Here is a 17,568-nt window from a genome sequence, read left to right on the forward strand (position 1 = left end):
ACGATCTACACGCCCAGCTCATTCTTTTATATATATATACATAACGAAATAGGAAGCCGGAATGGGATGATAAAATTCGTCGTCGATCGTTTCCGATGCCAGAGAAATAACATCTCGTTAAATTTATTATCGCATCCAGTTATGCAAATAATTTACTATTTAGTTTTTTATTCAATTCCGTTGAATAGTCGAGGAGATTTATGAAAAAGCTTTATAAATGTATTCAATAACTTTAGCAAGTTTATTTCGCATTATTAACAGTTGTATGAAATTTATTTCTTCCATAAAAGTGAACTTCGCTGACGATTTCAAATCGATTATGGCTCGAAAAAAATCTCCAGGCTCGGGCGCTCACATGTCAAATTTTCTGTTGTGAGATTTTATGTCATCTCGGGCCAACTGATCACTAAGAACACCAGCTAATTTTAAAAAAATTCAAATTTCCCGCGCTGATGGCGCTGTTGGCATTAACCAATAGTATGACGAGATTAACGAATTAAATATCGGGAATTTTTGTAGAATCGTTTCTACTGTTAATGAGGCATTTGGGCTATCGAGTTGTACTCAAATGTAATACAATTGACATCATAAGATATCATACAAGTTTTCGAATGGGAAATTTAATAATCTATTAAATAGATCTTATAGTGAAGCTTTACAATTACACGTTTGTTAAAATTAGGCAAATTTATTTCTTCCATAAAAGTGAACTTCCCTGACGATTTCAAATCGATTATGGCTCAAAAAAAATCTCCAGGCTCGGGCGCTCACATGTCAAATTTTCTGTTGTGAGATTTTATGTCATCTCGGGCCAACTAATCACTAAAAACACCAGCTAATTTAAAAAAAATTCAAATTTCGCGCGCTGATGGCGCTGTTGGCATTAACCAATAGAATGACGAGATTAACGAATTAAATATCAGAAATTTTTGTAGAATCGTTTCTACTGTTAATGAGGCTTTGGCCTATCGAGTTGTACTCAAATGTAAAACAATTGACATCATAAGATATCATACAAGTTTTTGAATGGGAATTTAATAATCTATTAAATAGATCTTACAGTGAAGCCTTACAATTACACGTTTGTTAAAATTAGGCAAATCAACGGGTCTCGTAACAACGACTCGAGTAACTCATGCCACACCAGCAGCTCTCTATGCTCATGCTTCAAGCCGTTACTGGGAAGATGACAGTAAAGTGCCTTCAGCAGCTCGTGTCTCTTGTAAAGACATTGCCCGACAACTACTGGAAGACGAACCAGGTCGCAACATTAATGTAAGTATTCATAAAATATAAATCTTCATTATCTTACACGAATCCTCTCAAGTCTTTGCCTAATGCGGCTCCTTCTTGGTCTTCCCTGTTAGCAAAAAAAAATATGCATTCGAATCTCTTTTCTTCTCCAACTTCAATTAATTAACCCACGAGGCCGCTTGTACGAACTGTACCTCAATATATTTATATATTGTCTGCATGTAGAAATTATTCGTATCTAATCGAGACCTTAGTAATGAATCGACCCTACCCAGCCTCTCGCAACTGAAATATAATCTCTATATCATCCGCAGTATAGAATTATGTTCGCATTGAAATCAATAGAGGCCTTAGTAGTCTACAGCCCTAACCTAAATTACTGTAACTCGAATACCAATGACGCTAACCTCGAAATATTTGAAAAATCCTCCATTTTTCCAATGGAAACTCATGAGAAGTTCATCAAAAATCTGTAAATTTATTTTTCAGGTAATTCTGGGCGGAGGTAGGCGACATTTCGTGTCAAAAGTCACTCAAGATCCCGAAGAGCCAGAAAAAGAAGGCCGTCGTCTTGACGGAAGGAATTTAATAACCGAGTGGAGCAAGTACCACCAAAACATGGCGTCGAAATACGTCTACACAAAAGAGCAATTCGACGAAATAGATCCCGCGCGAGTAAATTATCTACTGGGTAAGCGAAAATATTATTTTACCTTCGGCCCATTTTCGATATCAATTAAAATTTGTGCAGTGTCTGCTAACAACAAAAAAATAATTAACGGAGGTGTTTGTTGTTTTTAAGTATAAAAAAAAAATAAATGAGTAAGAGGGAAATAAAATAGGGCAGGGAATTTCATGTGTAAATTGGTTTCGAGTATCGGCAGATAGTTTGTTGAACATTTATTAATTAAAATGTAAGCTTACATTGGGGATGTAGGGTGTATTGAGAGCAGAGTGCACATCAGGTCCTTCAGGACATATTTTAATTAACTCGCTTCCACTTGGATGTAAAGTTTACGCCTTGCTAATTGTAGACTTCGGAACGCGGTAGTTGAATCGACGTTAATTATTCCCGACTGGTTAATTCTAATGTTTCTCGGTCTGTGTTAAATTAAAACGCACAAATACACACATCAATTGTTAATTTTGTTACCAGGATTATTCGCTTACTCGCACATGGATTTCGACGTCGACCGGAATACGACTGGGACTGGAGACCCATCGCTCGCTGAGATGACGATCAAAGCGCTGAGAATTCTCAAGAGAAATCCTAAGGGATTTTTCTTATTCGTCGAAGGTAATTATTTATTTAACTAACCCCGAAATTTACTTTCCCGCTTCTGCAGAGTTTCGGCTCCGTGATGGGGAGAGACAGTAAATCGTGAAAAAGTTAAAAGTGTTTATTGAAATATTTCTGGAATAAAGACAACAGAAACAGTTAAATGTAAATTGAAAAAGTTTGGAATAAATAAATCACTCAGCAGTTAGTTGTTGCTTCGACGCTCGAGTTTATTTCTATACAAGGAGAGATGTCGAGGAATAGATGGTCCGATTTGTTGTCAATCGTCCAACAAGGAAACTCCTAAACATTCTTGGCACGAATAGTATGTCCTGGGAGTTTAACTCGAGAGTGAGTTCGACACTCGCTCAGTAGAGACTCGAGAGAAAGATTTTCATCTCAAAACTATACTCAATCCACAGCTTCTTCATTTATCTATACAACTGTTGTTTTATAACTTTTCATCACTGTTATTATCCCATCGACGTCTATATTACTTGCTACGATATAAACTTGAGAAGTGGGTTGCGAAATAAGGCTTTAACTTATCAATCTCTTTTATGTATTCTCCTTGCATTCGGTAGTTACATTTCAAATATTCTTAATTAAAGCACTTCTGTAAGCTTGGAATCAGTCATTCAAGTTATACTTTAATTATCACTTTTATCTAAATACAGACTTTGTCTGAGGCAGTAAGGAAATAAATTAATTTTTTTAATTAACATTATCTTCATAATCATGGCTGGTAAATAGACGTTGTAGGTGTTCGCTGGAAAGGAAATTTGATTCTCTACAACTTTGGTCTCTTTAAAAAAAATTATAGAATCAATATTTCAAAAGATATGGCGGGTTTAAGTATAGATGGAAAAGTTTGTTTTTGGAAAAATTGCCAAATTATTTAAATGGATGTAACTTCTGTGCAAGTGGTCTAAGGGTATTTTTTGTGGAGACTAAAATTGTGGGAAATTTAATTTCCTACAACTTTGGTATCAATAAAAAATTTTGTGGGATTAATATTTTAAAAGATAGAGCGAATTTAAGTGTAAGCTATAGATTGTATATTTTGGAAAATGTATCAAATTTTTTTAACGGGTGCAGCTTTCAAACGACTGATCTGAGACTATTTTCTATGAGGACTAAAATTGTGGGAAATTTAATTTTCTACAACTTTGGTACCCATAAGAAATTTTGTAGGATTAATATTTTAAAAGATACAGCGATTTCAAGTGTAAGCTATAGATTGTATATTTTGGAAAATGTATCAAATTTTTTTAACGGGTGCAGCTTTCAAACGACTGATCTGAGACTATTTTCTATGAGGACTAAAATTGTGGGAAATTTAATTTTCTACAACTTTGGTACCCATAAGAAATTTTGTAGGATTAATATTTTAAAAGATACAGCGATTTTAAGTGTAAGCTATAGATTGTATATTTTGGAAAATGTATCAAATTTTTTAAACGGGTGCAGCTTTTAAAGGATTGATCTGAGAATATTTTCTACGAGGGCTAAAATTGCAGGAAATCAAATTTCCTTTTCAAAAGCTATCATTAAAATCTATTTATTTAATTTATTTTTAAAAATGTTAATAATCAGAACCGCAAATAAAAAAACCAAAATTATATTAACTTTAAAGTTTAATACGAAATTTGTCTGTCAACATGCTTTGAAATACTGAAATTAACAACTATTCTCAAGTTACAAAAGGCAAAAAAACTTGGACCCTTAAAAAAAGTGGGATCTTGTTATCAGAGTGTCTTTCTCCTTTTATATCTTAATACGATCAAGTTTTCCTGGAGTTACTAGTAGAAAATTTGGCTCGCTGGCATGTAAACTTTAAGTTTAGCTTACCAAAGTGCAATAGAGTGCCATGTATCCGTGGGGAGGACGAAACTTTATTCATTTTTTTACTTTTTCGTCCTCTTCCTCTTATATTTTTCCTTTTTCTTTTTATATTTATTTTTCTTTCCCTTTTTTGTTACTCTCTCTCTCTCTCTCTCTCTAGTCTATTTTTCAACGCATAAACCCGACAAAATTCACGACTCTAAATGTACCATAGTGCACAGAGAAACTTTTTTATTGAAGGCAATTAAAAAGTTGTGGCAAGTGCCACGATGGGTTTATTGAATTTTCAAACCTATATATATATATATATTAATTTAATGTATACTCACTCTCCATTTATGACTATCACGATAGATAAAAAATAAAAGCTCCCATCGAAAAATTTTTATTATTAATGCAATCACTCAATAATTATTTGAACATAAATTTATATCCAAAGTTTACAAGTTCAATTCTGTAACCTCAGTTCAAATAGTCGTGTCTATTTTTTTAAAATTTATTGTCAACTTGAGAATTTATATTTTTCATTAATTTGAGTCCGACATTTTTTTGAAAATTTTTTGAAATTTTCCTACAAAGTTACCGACTAAAAAATTTTGAAAAAATTCTGTTTCATTTCTCATCCAATCGAAAAAAATTTTAGTCGATGTCCATTCAAGAAAAATAAAATTTTCAAGGTCTAAATTTTTTTTTAAGCTCGACAATGATCTAAAAAAAATCACGTCCGAAATTTAGCCAATAAATTTTTTTCCAATTAAAAATAAATTTCTGAGTAATTAATATATTTCAGGCGGACGAATAGATCATGCTCATCATTACAATAATGCTTACCGAGCTCTAGACGAGACTCTGGCAATGGAGGAAGCCGTGAGAGCGGTTATGGAAGAAGTTGACCTCTCGGAAACGCTTCTTATAGTCACGGCTGACCACTCCCACGTATTGACTCTCGGCGGCTTGGCCACAATCCGTGGGAACCCAATCTTCGGTGAGTATCTTAACTTAAATTTTACTTTTTCACTCTCGTTACTTCTGCCACCTTTCCCACTCTAAAACTTTATTCTCTCATTTCTTCTCCACCCCCATCCCCATCCCCATCCCCCAACTCCAGCGTCACCTCAATCTCTTTTTTTATTTCCAGTCTCTGCCTCTACGTGGATTCTTTTCTTTACCGCGTTTGCCATTTCGCGATTCACTAAAGTTCAATCTTCAGAACCCTGTGTCGTAACATTTATCCCAGCATCTCTCTTCATGTATCCACCGACTTATTTTCTTTATCTTCCTGGCATTTATATCCAAGACATCCTGATCTATATCCGCTTTAATTTATCGGAATTATCATACCCGATTGAAACGTAATAACTTTTCTTTTATTGTTATTATTATTATTATTATTATTATTATTATTATTATTATTTTATCCAGCAGTAGAACTACATAATTATATAGTACTGAGAAGAAAAGCAAAAAAGAAGTAATAAAATCACTAGATCTGAGATTGAGGGAACAGAGAGAGAGAGAGAGAGAGCGCGAGTTTCATTCCCGGTATCGCGGGAATCCGATAAGAAATACGCGGTGGTTTCTAGTTGTCGTATGCATCTGCATAAATCTACATTAATAACCGGCATTTAAAGCTGGATATCTGAATAGCTCGGTGCTTTCGCTGAGAGAGGATTGGAAATTCTGTTCGGTCAGCCGAGCAGTCGTGATGTCTCCTCTACTTACATTACCAAGAGAAGCTCGGAGCTTTCTAACGAACGAATTGTTGCATTTTATACCCGCGTCATTCGCGAACTGTTTCCGCTTCAGAAAATTCCATCTTACAAATTGGATATTTCTTATTTTTTTTTTCCTTTTCTTGCGAGTGATAAAAAATTTAATAGCTGAATCTCAAACTTTAATTAGGTTTTGTAAATCTAAGAGCGAATTTCAGAAGTGACAAAATATTTTATTTTATTTTTTTTAATGGCATGAATTTTTATGAATTATATTTTTTAATGAGCAGCGACCGGGACTCGAACTGCCGACCTCAGGCTAGACTGCGGCTCCTAATAAACCCGCGGGATTTCTTGAATATTTAAATTAAATGTTTACTGTAATCGAAAGTATGTTTAATTAATAATATACAAATATTTACACTGAGCGAACAAACGAAATTAGTGATGTGTTTTTAATTAAAATTAAAATTAACTCATAAAGTTTGTATGAAATAGTTTGTGGCGGGCAGCAATGATAACCTGATAAATTAATTGTTGCTCTGGGAAATGGTAGCTGAGGAAAAACACGGTTCGAGTATTACAACAGTTGATTTGGTGGAGTGATTTAAACGTAGAGCTAAGCCCGGGAGTTTCTCGTTTGCGTCCGTGGCCGTATCAAAGCCCTGGGCGATTCTCTCAACTGGCTCGTGATCCACCAATTTGACGGGTAATCGTGCTTCTCGTTTCCACCATGAGGCGAGTTCAGTAACACGCGAACCTACAGACCACTGGCTACACTAACTACTCAGTTACTCTGTAACTGCGCGATAGAATTTAACGGCCATTGCCCTAAAGCATCACCCTAGGCGCGATACTCTCTGATTTCAAAATCTCCGATCCTCGGCTCTCGCTATTCCTGACTTTCCTTTCATGTTGGCTTTCTCATTTTCATGTCAACACTCGATAAATCGATAAATTCAATTATTCATGACGTAAACTTTTGAAAAATCATTTGTTTTTGTAATCGAAAAATTATTTTTTCACCATAACTGCACCTAAATTTTTATAGGGTCGGGAATTGTACACGTGGGTCAGAATGTCCAACTTTCCTCTCTTGGTGTGTAATAGAATTTTTTTTCATTTCCAGAACAAAAAAAAAAAATAAATAGTAAAATTCAATAAAAAATTTTTTTTGAATTTAAAAAAAAAATCCGTAGTCGGGATTCGAACCCAAGACCTTGCGTCCAATATCAAAAATAAAAAACCCAGAAAAATAATGATTTTCAAATGATCCTGAAGTCAGCAGACAATTTGTAATTATCGGATTTTTTTTTCAACAAATCAATTACAAAAAAATCGGTCTATCAGTTGACCCTGCGGGCCAGCCCCAAAACTTCCCGCTCGTTGAGCTTGAAGACATTATTGTGAATACATTTTCGAGCTCTTCGAGCTCGCAAATACTTTTGTATGCCATTGTTTTGTAAAAAACCATTTTTTAGCATTTCTTTCTCCCACGATATCTCGCGAACGAATTAACCGATTTTGATGGTTGAGGCGGCAATCGACGTGTTTTATCAAATTCTAAAGCTGATCTAATTTTGTCATTGATTTATCGAGTCGTTTTTGGGAAATTTCAAAAAAACCAAAAAAAAAATTTTTTTTTATTTCTTTCGTCAACGGTTTTTCTTGAACGAATGAACCGATTTTGATGGTTGAGGTGGCATTCGACGCGGCTTATAATGCTCTAGAGTCCAGTCCATTTTGAAATCAATCCATCGAGCACATTAAAAGTTATCCGAAAAAAACACTTTTGAAAAAATGTTATTTTTGAAATATTTCCGAACGCACTCTACCGATTACACAGTAAAAAACGAATCGTCAAAGTGTAAAAAAAAGCGTATGTTAAAATTCTGTGTGTTGAATTCTCAACACTTTTGTGTGTCAATTTAACACACAGTATTTATCTTGTTTGAACTGTCGCAATCGATTGATTTTTTAACACATAAAAATGTTATTTTATTCGAAAGTAACACTTTTTATATGTTACTGTCAAATCAACACACAAAATATGTTAAAAATAATCTCGACCATCACAAAAGAATTCTTGGAAAATTTTTACTTTTAATACATGCGTATGTAACATTTTTTAACACTCACAACATGTTAAAATAACACATAAATAAGTGTAAAACGTTCGTTTTACACACGATATGTGTTGATGTCGACGGATCCTTTTTTACTGTGTAAGCTCAAATTTTTCCAGCTTCAAAATATTAACAATCCGCGTCGAATGACATCTCAAAGATCAAAATCGGTTCATCCGTTCAAGAGATGAATATTTACATACATACATACGTACGTACGTACGTACGTACACACATACATACACTCCGACATCATCGTGAAATTAGTCAGGATTGCTTCCTAGAACCTCAAAACGTCAAAATCTGATAGAAATTCGATTTTTGCAAATCGGACCGAAACCAATAACTTCCCGAATTTTTGAAAATTTTCAATTTTCTTAGCGGAAAGTTAAAAATAGTGATTTTCATAGAGTTTATGAATTGAATTAATGAATAATGATAAAAATAATAATATCAGACAAACGAATCAGAAGAAAATACCCTCGGACACGTGATATGTGTAAAAAGCCGACGCGATGTGTAGCGAGAAGATTCCCGAGAATTCAAGAGGATTGAATGGGACAATGGGTCTACTCTAGTTTCCAGTCTGCGGTAAACCCTCTTCGAATTTCTTGCGGCATTACGTGAATGCGAGCTCTCTCCATTTAATAATTATCATTATCATTATTATTTATTTTTCTCAAGTACGAACACAATCTCCGGGTCTCTTTTCTCCCCTCTTTCGTGACCAGCCAAAACATCGGATTTCCTTTTTAATTTATTTAGTTCCCTCGTTTTATTTCGATCGCGTGAAAGGTTCCAATGTTTTCAGCTCCCTTAATTACTCGTTCAATTAAAAGCTTCTGGATTCTCCAGCTCAGATTGAACAATGTTGACCGAGTAAACTTACTTCGCTTCTATATATATAAATAAAGTAAAGCTGAGCTGAAACGACCCCACCAGCAATCGACCCTGCGGCCATCCAGCCCGAGCATTTTATACTCCTCGAAATAACCTCTCAAGTGACCAAGTTAATTCCGCGAATACAACAACAGGATTCTCAGTTATATCCAACTCAAGTCCAGCTCTATAAATTACATCAGCTGGGATGTTAAACTCTAGTATATTCTCGTGACAAATGTAATTTAGTTGCTTCCGAAGACATTCGAGGAGAGTTGACGTGAGACTTGTTTGGTTTAGCTTCTGCTTCTCCTTTAGCTTTAGCTTCTCTTGTCCTATTCCAGGATGTCCACAACTGCATTGTTCTCGACCTAATGGTAGTTTCCGGGTTGATCTGAATAATTCCAAGAGTAATGCAAACTTCCTGTTATTCTTGAGTGTCCTCATCAGGTAATCTCTCCTATTCCCGTACTAATTATTGTCCGCTGGTCATTTCACTGGAATTTAACTTTAATTATTTCAATCTAACTTTAAAGCAAACTTTCCTTACTTATATTTACTCGGCTATTAAACTTAAACTATTTCGATTTAATTATGTTGCCCGACAATTAGTCACTCAGAGCTGACGTCAAGTGGTCGCTGGCCTAGTCGTATAATTTTTTTGTCACCTACTGGAATTTTTTGTCCACTCATGTCTAAATTTTTTCCTGACAAACTTTCAGTTACAAGCGGCGGTAAAAGTTTTCTTAAGAAAAAATCTGAAAAACGGTTGACTCTGCGGGAAAATCCCAAAACTTGCCGCTGTTTTCAAACTCAGGGAGCTGAGTCTAGATTTTCTTGGCGATCCTGATCAAAATTAAGCTCAAGATTTGATGAAAACTCGATTTTCGAAAATTGAACCGAAACCAATAATTTCTCATTTTTTGAAAATTTTAAATTACGGCAGGAAGTTCAAAAATTATCACATAATTTTTTCCTGCCAGACTTTCAGTTATCAGCGGCGGTAAAAGTTTTCATAAGAAAAAGTTTGAAAAACGGTTGACTCGGCGGGAAAATTCAAAAACTTGCCGCTGGTTTCAAACTCAGAGAGCTGAGTCTAGATTTTCTTGGCGATCCTGATCAAAATTAAGCTCGAGATTTAATGAAAACTCGATTTTCGAAAATCGAACCGAAACCAATAATTTCCCATTTTTCGAAAATTTTAAATTACGGCGGGAAATTCAAAAATTATCACATAATTTTTTCCCGCCAGACCTTCAGTTACCAGCGGCGGTAAAAGTTTTCATAAGAAAAAATTTGAAAAACGGTTGACTCTGCGGGAAAATCCCAAAACTTGCCGCTGGTTTCAAACTCAGAGAGCTGAGTCTAGATTTTCTTGGCGATCCTGATCAAAATTAAGGTCGAGATTTGATGGAAACTCGATTTTCGAAAATCGGACCGAAATCAATCATTTTAAATTTTAAATTTTCACGGCGGGAAGTTCAAAAATTATCACATAATTTTTTCCCGCGGAAATTTTCAGTCAGAATGAGCGTAAGTGGAAATTTCAGAGACTTAATTTTAAAATTGTGACGTTAAAATTAATTATGAGCAATAGAAATTTGAGGAATAAATTTTCGATGAAATAAACAAATGGATGAGGGTAAAAAATAAATTATTAGAGTTAATCAAGTATCACTGGTAGTATTCGCGGAGGAATTGTTAAATTATGCATTGTTAGAGAATAGCTAGTAGACAGGAATCGTACATAGAGTCGGTCGTATAGACGAGAGGAAGAGCTTCTATATAAAAATACAAGGTTGCAGAAGCATTACCAATAGCAGTAGTAGCAGTAGCAGTAGCTCTAGTAGTTGTAGAAGTTGTAGTAGTGGTAGGAAGTAGTCGACACCTGAATAAAACATCGGCATCTCCATTTCCCTGACGTAAAACCCATTCTTCCGCATTTTCCACTACGCTCGTGTCATTTCATTCGCTTACGGTCTTTCTCTTGCTTCTACCCATCCTTTACTCATTCCTTTGGTTATTATTATTATATATATTATATATATCTAGCTCTTTTCCACTTTGTTTAATTCTCTCGCTGCCGCTCATTATTACCCATGGAAATTTACTCGCAATTTAATTTCTTTATACATTCGTTCATTATCACGGCTATTAAAAACTCATAATAATTACATCTATTTAAATTGTTTACAATTACTAGATAAATTAAACGGGCGGAACTTTATTTTTATTTCTTATTTTTATCAACTAAATCAGTTTTTAAACTAAAACGCTTGTCACAGCTAAAGTATTGAGTTTACTGAAAAATTATATCAGGCATAATTTATAGAAAATTTAATTCTCTACAAAAAAGCTATGGGGTAAAATTACCGTAGCATTGATAATTAAAAAGTTACAACCGCTCAAAGATTTATTGAATCAGTAACAGCAATTTGATGTCAACAATTGTAATTACATTAGAGTGCTTGTAACGACTAAACTAACGACTTTACAGAAAATTTTATTGAATGTAATTTGTAGAAAATTCAATTGCCTACAAAAAAGGTATCTTATAAAATTATCGTAAAATCAATAATTAAAAAGTTACAGCCGTTTAAATGTCAAAACTGATAATTCAGTTTTTATAAAAAATTTTATCCAACTTTTATAACTGCCGTTAACTTTTAAACCATCAACTTGACGATAATTTGACATCAGTACTTTTTTGCTCGAAATTTAATTTCCTACAAAAAACATCTTAAACTTTTTTTTCTAAACCCAACCGTTTAGCTGTAATTTAAAAAAAACGTAAGGTGCTCCATTTAAAATAAAAATTCCGCGGGTCTCTAGTAATAAATAATTTATTTATTGATTTATTTATTATTCAGTGACATAAAAATAACATTATTTATCATCAATTCGTTTTTGTATTCCACAACTCTAGGGTCTGACAGCAAAAAATCCGACGTGGATGGAAAACCATACACAACCTTGTTGTACAGCAATGGTCCAGGTCACACGGAGCCGCGATCTGTCATGCGAGAAGCTGGCAAAGATTCCATTCAGGTAAATAAAGACATTCCTTTTTTTTATATTGATCTTTTTTTTTTTTTCTCTTATTTACTCCCTTATATTTTTTCCTTCCATTCCTTTCCCATACACTCACACAAATATATATATAAATATATAGACTACAATAATCCCTTTTAAATGGCACGAATAAATTTTCTAAAAGCCGACAAATCCTCGATAAAGTCAAGTCACCCTAAAGAAAAAAATAATACGAGTAAAATGTATTCCAGACTGCAGGAGTACCCAGGACTTGGGCGACCCACGGCGGAGAGGACGTACCAGTATTTGCAAATGGACCTCTGGCCTCAGTATTATTCAGCGGGACCGTCGACCAGAGCTACATCCCGCACGCGATAGCATACGCGGCCTGTCTTGGCCGGTACGCGAGCCGATGCTCTGGCGCTTACGAGTCCAACCTCGTGATCAACGACACAAATCTTATTGCGCCGATAAGTTGTCCGTCCGCGGAACCCAACAGCGCGGCGATATCCAGCGACGTAATGAACGATCAGGCCCGTAATCCCCCCTCTAAATCAAACAACTCTGTCTGCTCTAATCTCACGACTTCTAAAGCTCATCAATTATTTATTTCCCTATTCTCCGCTGTTTTTTTAAGACTTTTTATTTATTTATCGCTTAATCCTCTCGCCAGTTAATGCCACTAATTTTTTTTTTTTTAATCATTTAGCTGTCAATTTTTGTATCCATTTTTTTGAGCAAGTGAAAAAAAATGTAAAAATATTTGTGGGGATGCCTGTGGGTCCAAAAATAATTCCAGTGAGTATTGAACTAAAGGATTAATCTTAAAGTTATTTAATATTAAATATATATAAATATACTGATATATATGTTGATATTTGGTGAGATTGACGGATAAGTTTTAAGTGTAATTGTACAGAAAGACAATCTTACGCGGTTTTGAGACATACTAATTATTTATATTTTAGTCTCACGTTTATTACTGCACCTATTGATATTTATAAATATTATAGTAATAATGATAATATTAATGATAATAATGAATGTGTACATTGTTTGATCGTAGTGATGGATTTCGCGCACCGCTCGGCAAATTCATCACATGCTATAATTAATTAATATCTGTAAATAAGTAAATATATGGACTAATTAGTTACTATATTAATTATTATATATGATGGACAAAAATGAACGAATTATTGTGGATGAATTTAATATATATATAGATGTATATGTACTATTGTTTTCATAAAAAATAAAAATGACAAAATTTGTTGAATATAATTTTGGTTCATTGAAATTCGGTTTTTTTTTTTTTTATAAATCAGGTAAGTTGGGAATTTTAATTGATACTAATTTATATTTTTTTATTAATTAATGTGGAATTTCTGGGTCTCATATTTTTAATTTTTTAGTAAAAAATTTAATGCAGCGTAAAATGGGGCTCAAGAAATTAATTTTTTTTTGCATTTTCTGAAAGAATTCATGGGAAATTTTATTTTTTAGTCTCTAAATATGAATTAGTGATTTTTCACTAATTTTAAGTGAATATTCACTAATTGTCAATGCTACAATCATACCACGCAGAATTAGTGAATATTCACTAAATGAATATGTGAATATTGGAATTCACTGATTTGATTAGTGAATATGAGAATCCACTAAATTGAAAAGTGAATATGGGAATCCACTGATTTCATCGGTGAAAAAAAATATTATATTGCGAAAAAAAATATAAGACACTTGTAATTAGATCCGAAATGTGATTAATGTATTAGAATCATTACTTAGAAGAAATATACATGATTTTGGTTGATGAAAAAATCCCGGTGACTGCTGGGCTCGAACCTGCATCCTTCCGATTCAAAGTCTTTGATGCTATCCACTGCGCTGACATACGCATGTGATCGCGTGAGTGTAAATAGTATATTCGTTATGATACCAAACAATAACTGATGAAGAAATAAAAAATCCGTGATGTTATGATTGACTTACTTTTCATATAAATATATTATTGTTCTGTACTTCTATTTTTTTTTTATTTTGAAAGTTTTTTATTAAAATTTTTAAAAATAGCACCATAATTATTAATTATATTTATATCTAGTAAAATATTTAATTATTTGCTAGTTAAAGTTACTAGTGAAATTGTGAAATTCATAAATTAAGAAGTGAATAACAGTTTCACTTGTAGAAATTATGAAAATATCGCTAGTTCAGTAGTGAAAATCACTAATTTCCTAGTGAAAATTATAGTACTAAATTTATTAGTGAGAATTCACTAATTTGTTATTTAAATACACTGATTATGAAGTGAATACTGCTTCACTAACCTAATTAATTAAATTTCCACTAATTCATGTTTAGAGAGTATAAAAAAAGTCTGATAGATTTTTTTGTACCTGGATTAAGTCATGAGTAATTTTGTTTTTGAGGTGGGGGTAGAAATTTGTAGATTTTTTATGAGATTAGGAAATTTATTTATGAGAAAATTATTGGAGGTACAGAAAAATTTTTACTACAAACTTTGGGCCATTTTACGGTTTTAATTATTAATTAATTACTATGACATGGGTAATTAAAATTCACTGTTGTAAATATCAAAAGTTAACGATCAATTGTTGATGGGATCAAATGTCAGTGGGATCAATTTATAGGGATCACTTGTCGTGGTATAAAATTGTTGGGATCAGTTGACGGCACACCCATTTTACCTCGCAAGAGCATTAATGAGCCTCAAGAATTTTCATAATAAAAAATCGGTCTGTCAGTTGACCCTGCGGGCCAGCCCCAAAACTTTCCCGCTGTTTTCGAGCTCGTTGAGCTCGAAAACACTATTGTGAATACATTTTCGAGCTCTACGAGCTCGCAAATACTTTTGTATGCCATTGTTTTGTAAAAAACCATTTTTTAGCATTTCTTTCTCCCACGATATCTCGCGAACGAATTAACCGATTTTGATGGTTGAGGCGGCAATCGACGCGTTTTGTCAAGTTCTAAAGCTGATAAAATTTTGGATTCGATTTATCGAGTCGTTTTTGAGATATTTCAGGAAAAATAAAAAAAAATTTTTTTTTTAATTCTTTCGACAACGGTTTCTCTTGAACGAATGAACCGATTTTGATGGTTGAGGTGACATTCGACGTGGCTTATAAAGCTCTAGAGCCCAGTCCATTTTGGAATGAATCCATCGAGCACATTAAAAGTTATCCAAAAAAAACATTTTTGAAAAAACTTTATTTTTGGAATATCTCTGAACGAGCCCTACCGATCAAGCTCAATTTTCTCTCGGCTTCAAGATATTGACAATCCGCGTCGAATGGCACCTTAAAGTTCAAAATCGGTTCATCCGTTCAAAAGATACAGGTATTTACATACGTACGTACGTACACTCGGACATCATCTTGAAATTAGTCAGAATAGCTTCCTAGGACCTCAAAACGTCGACATCTGATGGAAATTCGATTTTCGTAAATCGGACCGAAACCAATAACTTCCCGAATTTTTGAAAATTTACAATTTTCTTAGCGGGAAGTTAAAAAAATTTTAGTAAAAATGAACTCATAAATTTATGAGTTAAAATGAAAAAAATAAATCTAAGATTCAATTATCACTTAAATTACTTTCCTACAAAAGCTGCAAGTGAAAAAATTAGCATATACATTTATCTGGACCTAAATTTACCAAATAAATAAAGTCGATACAAAACCCCAATAAACTCTTAACTTTTTTTACTTCCGATCGCTATCTCCGTTCTCTACAACCCATTTCCATAAAAAAAAACAAACTAATTGTGTTAATCAATAAAGTAAACTATTTGCTCGCGCTGAGATTAACATCTGGATTTAATTATAACATCGATTTAATGTAAATATTTACAAGCACAATGGAATTTTATAATTAACTGAGTAGTCAATAATAGAAAGGACTAAAAACAAATAGAATCGTCTAAATTATATAGACCGTCGGCGGAGTTGATAAGAGACAAATTAAATTAAGCGAAATTAAATTCTATTGGATATCTAACTGAGGACTGAAGACAGCAAAGAAGTCGTTGAGTAGAAGCGTTTTACTTTTATCTCATACCTTTGGTCTTCGGTTACTTCTTACCTCTGGTTTAAACATTTACCTTTGCGTCGGTGTCTACATACCATCAGAATGATGGAGTTTCTGCTAAAAGTTTTCCACGTACCGACGAAATACTAGAAAGAAAAAGGCGAAGATTGGAGGAGACTTGATAGGAGTAGAGTTGCGTTGAGGCTTCTCAGGAAATACTAGTCGGAATTAAGGCAAGAGCTGCTGTAAAGACAAGGAAAGAGGGAGAGATGAATATAGTCTGGGTAAGCTACAAGAATTGTTCTCAGCCAACAAGTGCATCTCAGACTTGATAAGTAGGATTGAGGATGCTTTTGCGGATAATAAATTAATTTTCGCTGGATAACTTTTAGTTTGCTAAGAGAACAAGTTCTTCTAACAGCTGAGACACTTTTTAAATCTACCTGACGCGACCTTGTCAGTTAGTTAACTTGTTATAACTTTTATATTTATATTTATATTTTAATTTAAATTCGGATTTTTTAGATTAAGTTTGAACTTAAACCAACATACGAGAATTTTTTTGATTTATGGGAAATCTAATGGAGATACGGAAAAAAGTAAAGAGACAAATTTTGTAGGAAATTTAATTTTCTACAAAAAAGGTCTGATACATTTTTTTTGTATCTGAATTAGGGGATGAGTTATTTTGATTTTGAGTAGTGGGGATTTAAATTCATAGATTTTGGAGTCAGGTTACGGGAGAAATTCATTTATGGGAAAATTATTGGAGTTATGGAAAAAACTATAGAGACAAATTTTGTAGGAAATTTAATTTTCTAGAAAAAAGGTCTGATACATTTTTTTTGTATCTGGATTAGGGGGTGAGTTATTTTAATTTTGCGAAGTGGGGATTTAAATTTGTAGATTTTGGAGTCAGGTTACGGGAAAAATTCATTTATGGGAAAATTATTGGAGTTATGGAAAAAATGAAAGAGACCAATTTTGTAGGAAATTTAATTTTCTAGAAAAAAGGTCTGATACATTTTTTTTGTACCTGAATTAGGGGATGAGTTATTTTGATTTTGAGTAGTGAGGATTTAAATTCGTAGATTTTGGAGTCAGGTTACGGGAAAAATTCATTTATGGGAAAATTATTGGAGTTATGGAAAAAATTATAGAGACAAATTTTGTAGGAAATTTAATTTTCTACAAAAAAGGTCTGACACATTTTTTTTGTATCTGAATTGGGGAATGAGTTGTTTTAATTTTGAGAAGTGGGGATTTAAATTCATAGATTTTGGAGTCAGGTTACGGGAGAAATTCATTTATGGGAAAATTATTGGAGGTACGGAAAAATGATTGAAATAAATTTTATAGGAAATCTAATTCTGAACAAAATTGT

The 17,568-nt window shown here is 33.4% G+C and overlaps 1 protein-coding gene across 1 annotated transcript in view; it reads left to right on the top strand.

The window, feature by feature from the left end:
* Positions 1 to 13,401, top strand: part of LOC130664763 (alkaline phosphatase-like) — a 56,658-nt gene extending 43,257 nt beyond the window's left edge. Inside the window, exons 4-9 of the mRNA XM_057464853.1 lie at positions 1,097 to 1,275; positions 1,744 to 1,945; positions 2,411 to 2,551; positions 5,169 to 5,363; positions 12,022 to 12,143; positions 12,380 to 13,401. Of these exons, the coding sequence (XP_057320836.1) occupies positions 1,097 to 1,275; positions 1,744 to 1,945; positions 2,411 to 2,551; positions 5,169 to 5,363; positions 12,022 to 12,143; positions 12,380 to 12,805 (1,265 nt within the window). The 3' untranslated portion in view covers positions 12,806 to 13,401. The remainder of the gene's footprint in view (positions 1 to 1,096; positions 1,276 to 1,743; positions 1,946 to 2,410; positions 2,552 to 5,168; positions 5,364 to 12,021; positions 12,144 to 12,379) is intronic.
* Positions 13,402 to 17,568: the final 4,167 nt, after the last annotated feature.

The sequence above is a fragment of the Microplitis mediator genome, chromosome 3 (assembly GCF_029852145.1).
Source record: "Microplitis mediator isolate UGA2020A chromosome 3, iyMicMedi2.1, whole genome shotgun sequence".
Lineage (NCBI taxonomy): Eukaryota > Metazoa > Arthropoda > Insecta > Hymenoptera > Braconidae > Microplitis > Microplitis mediator.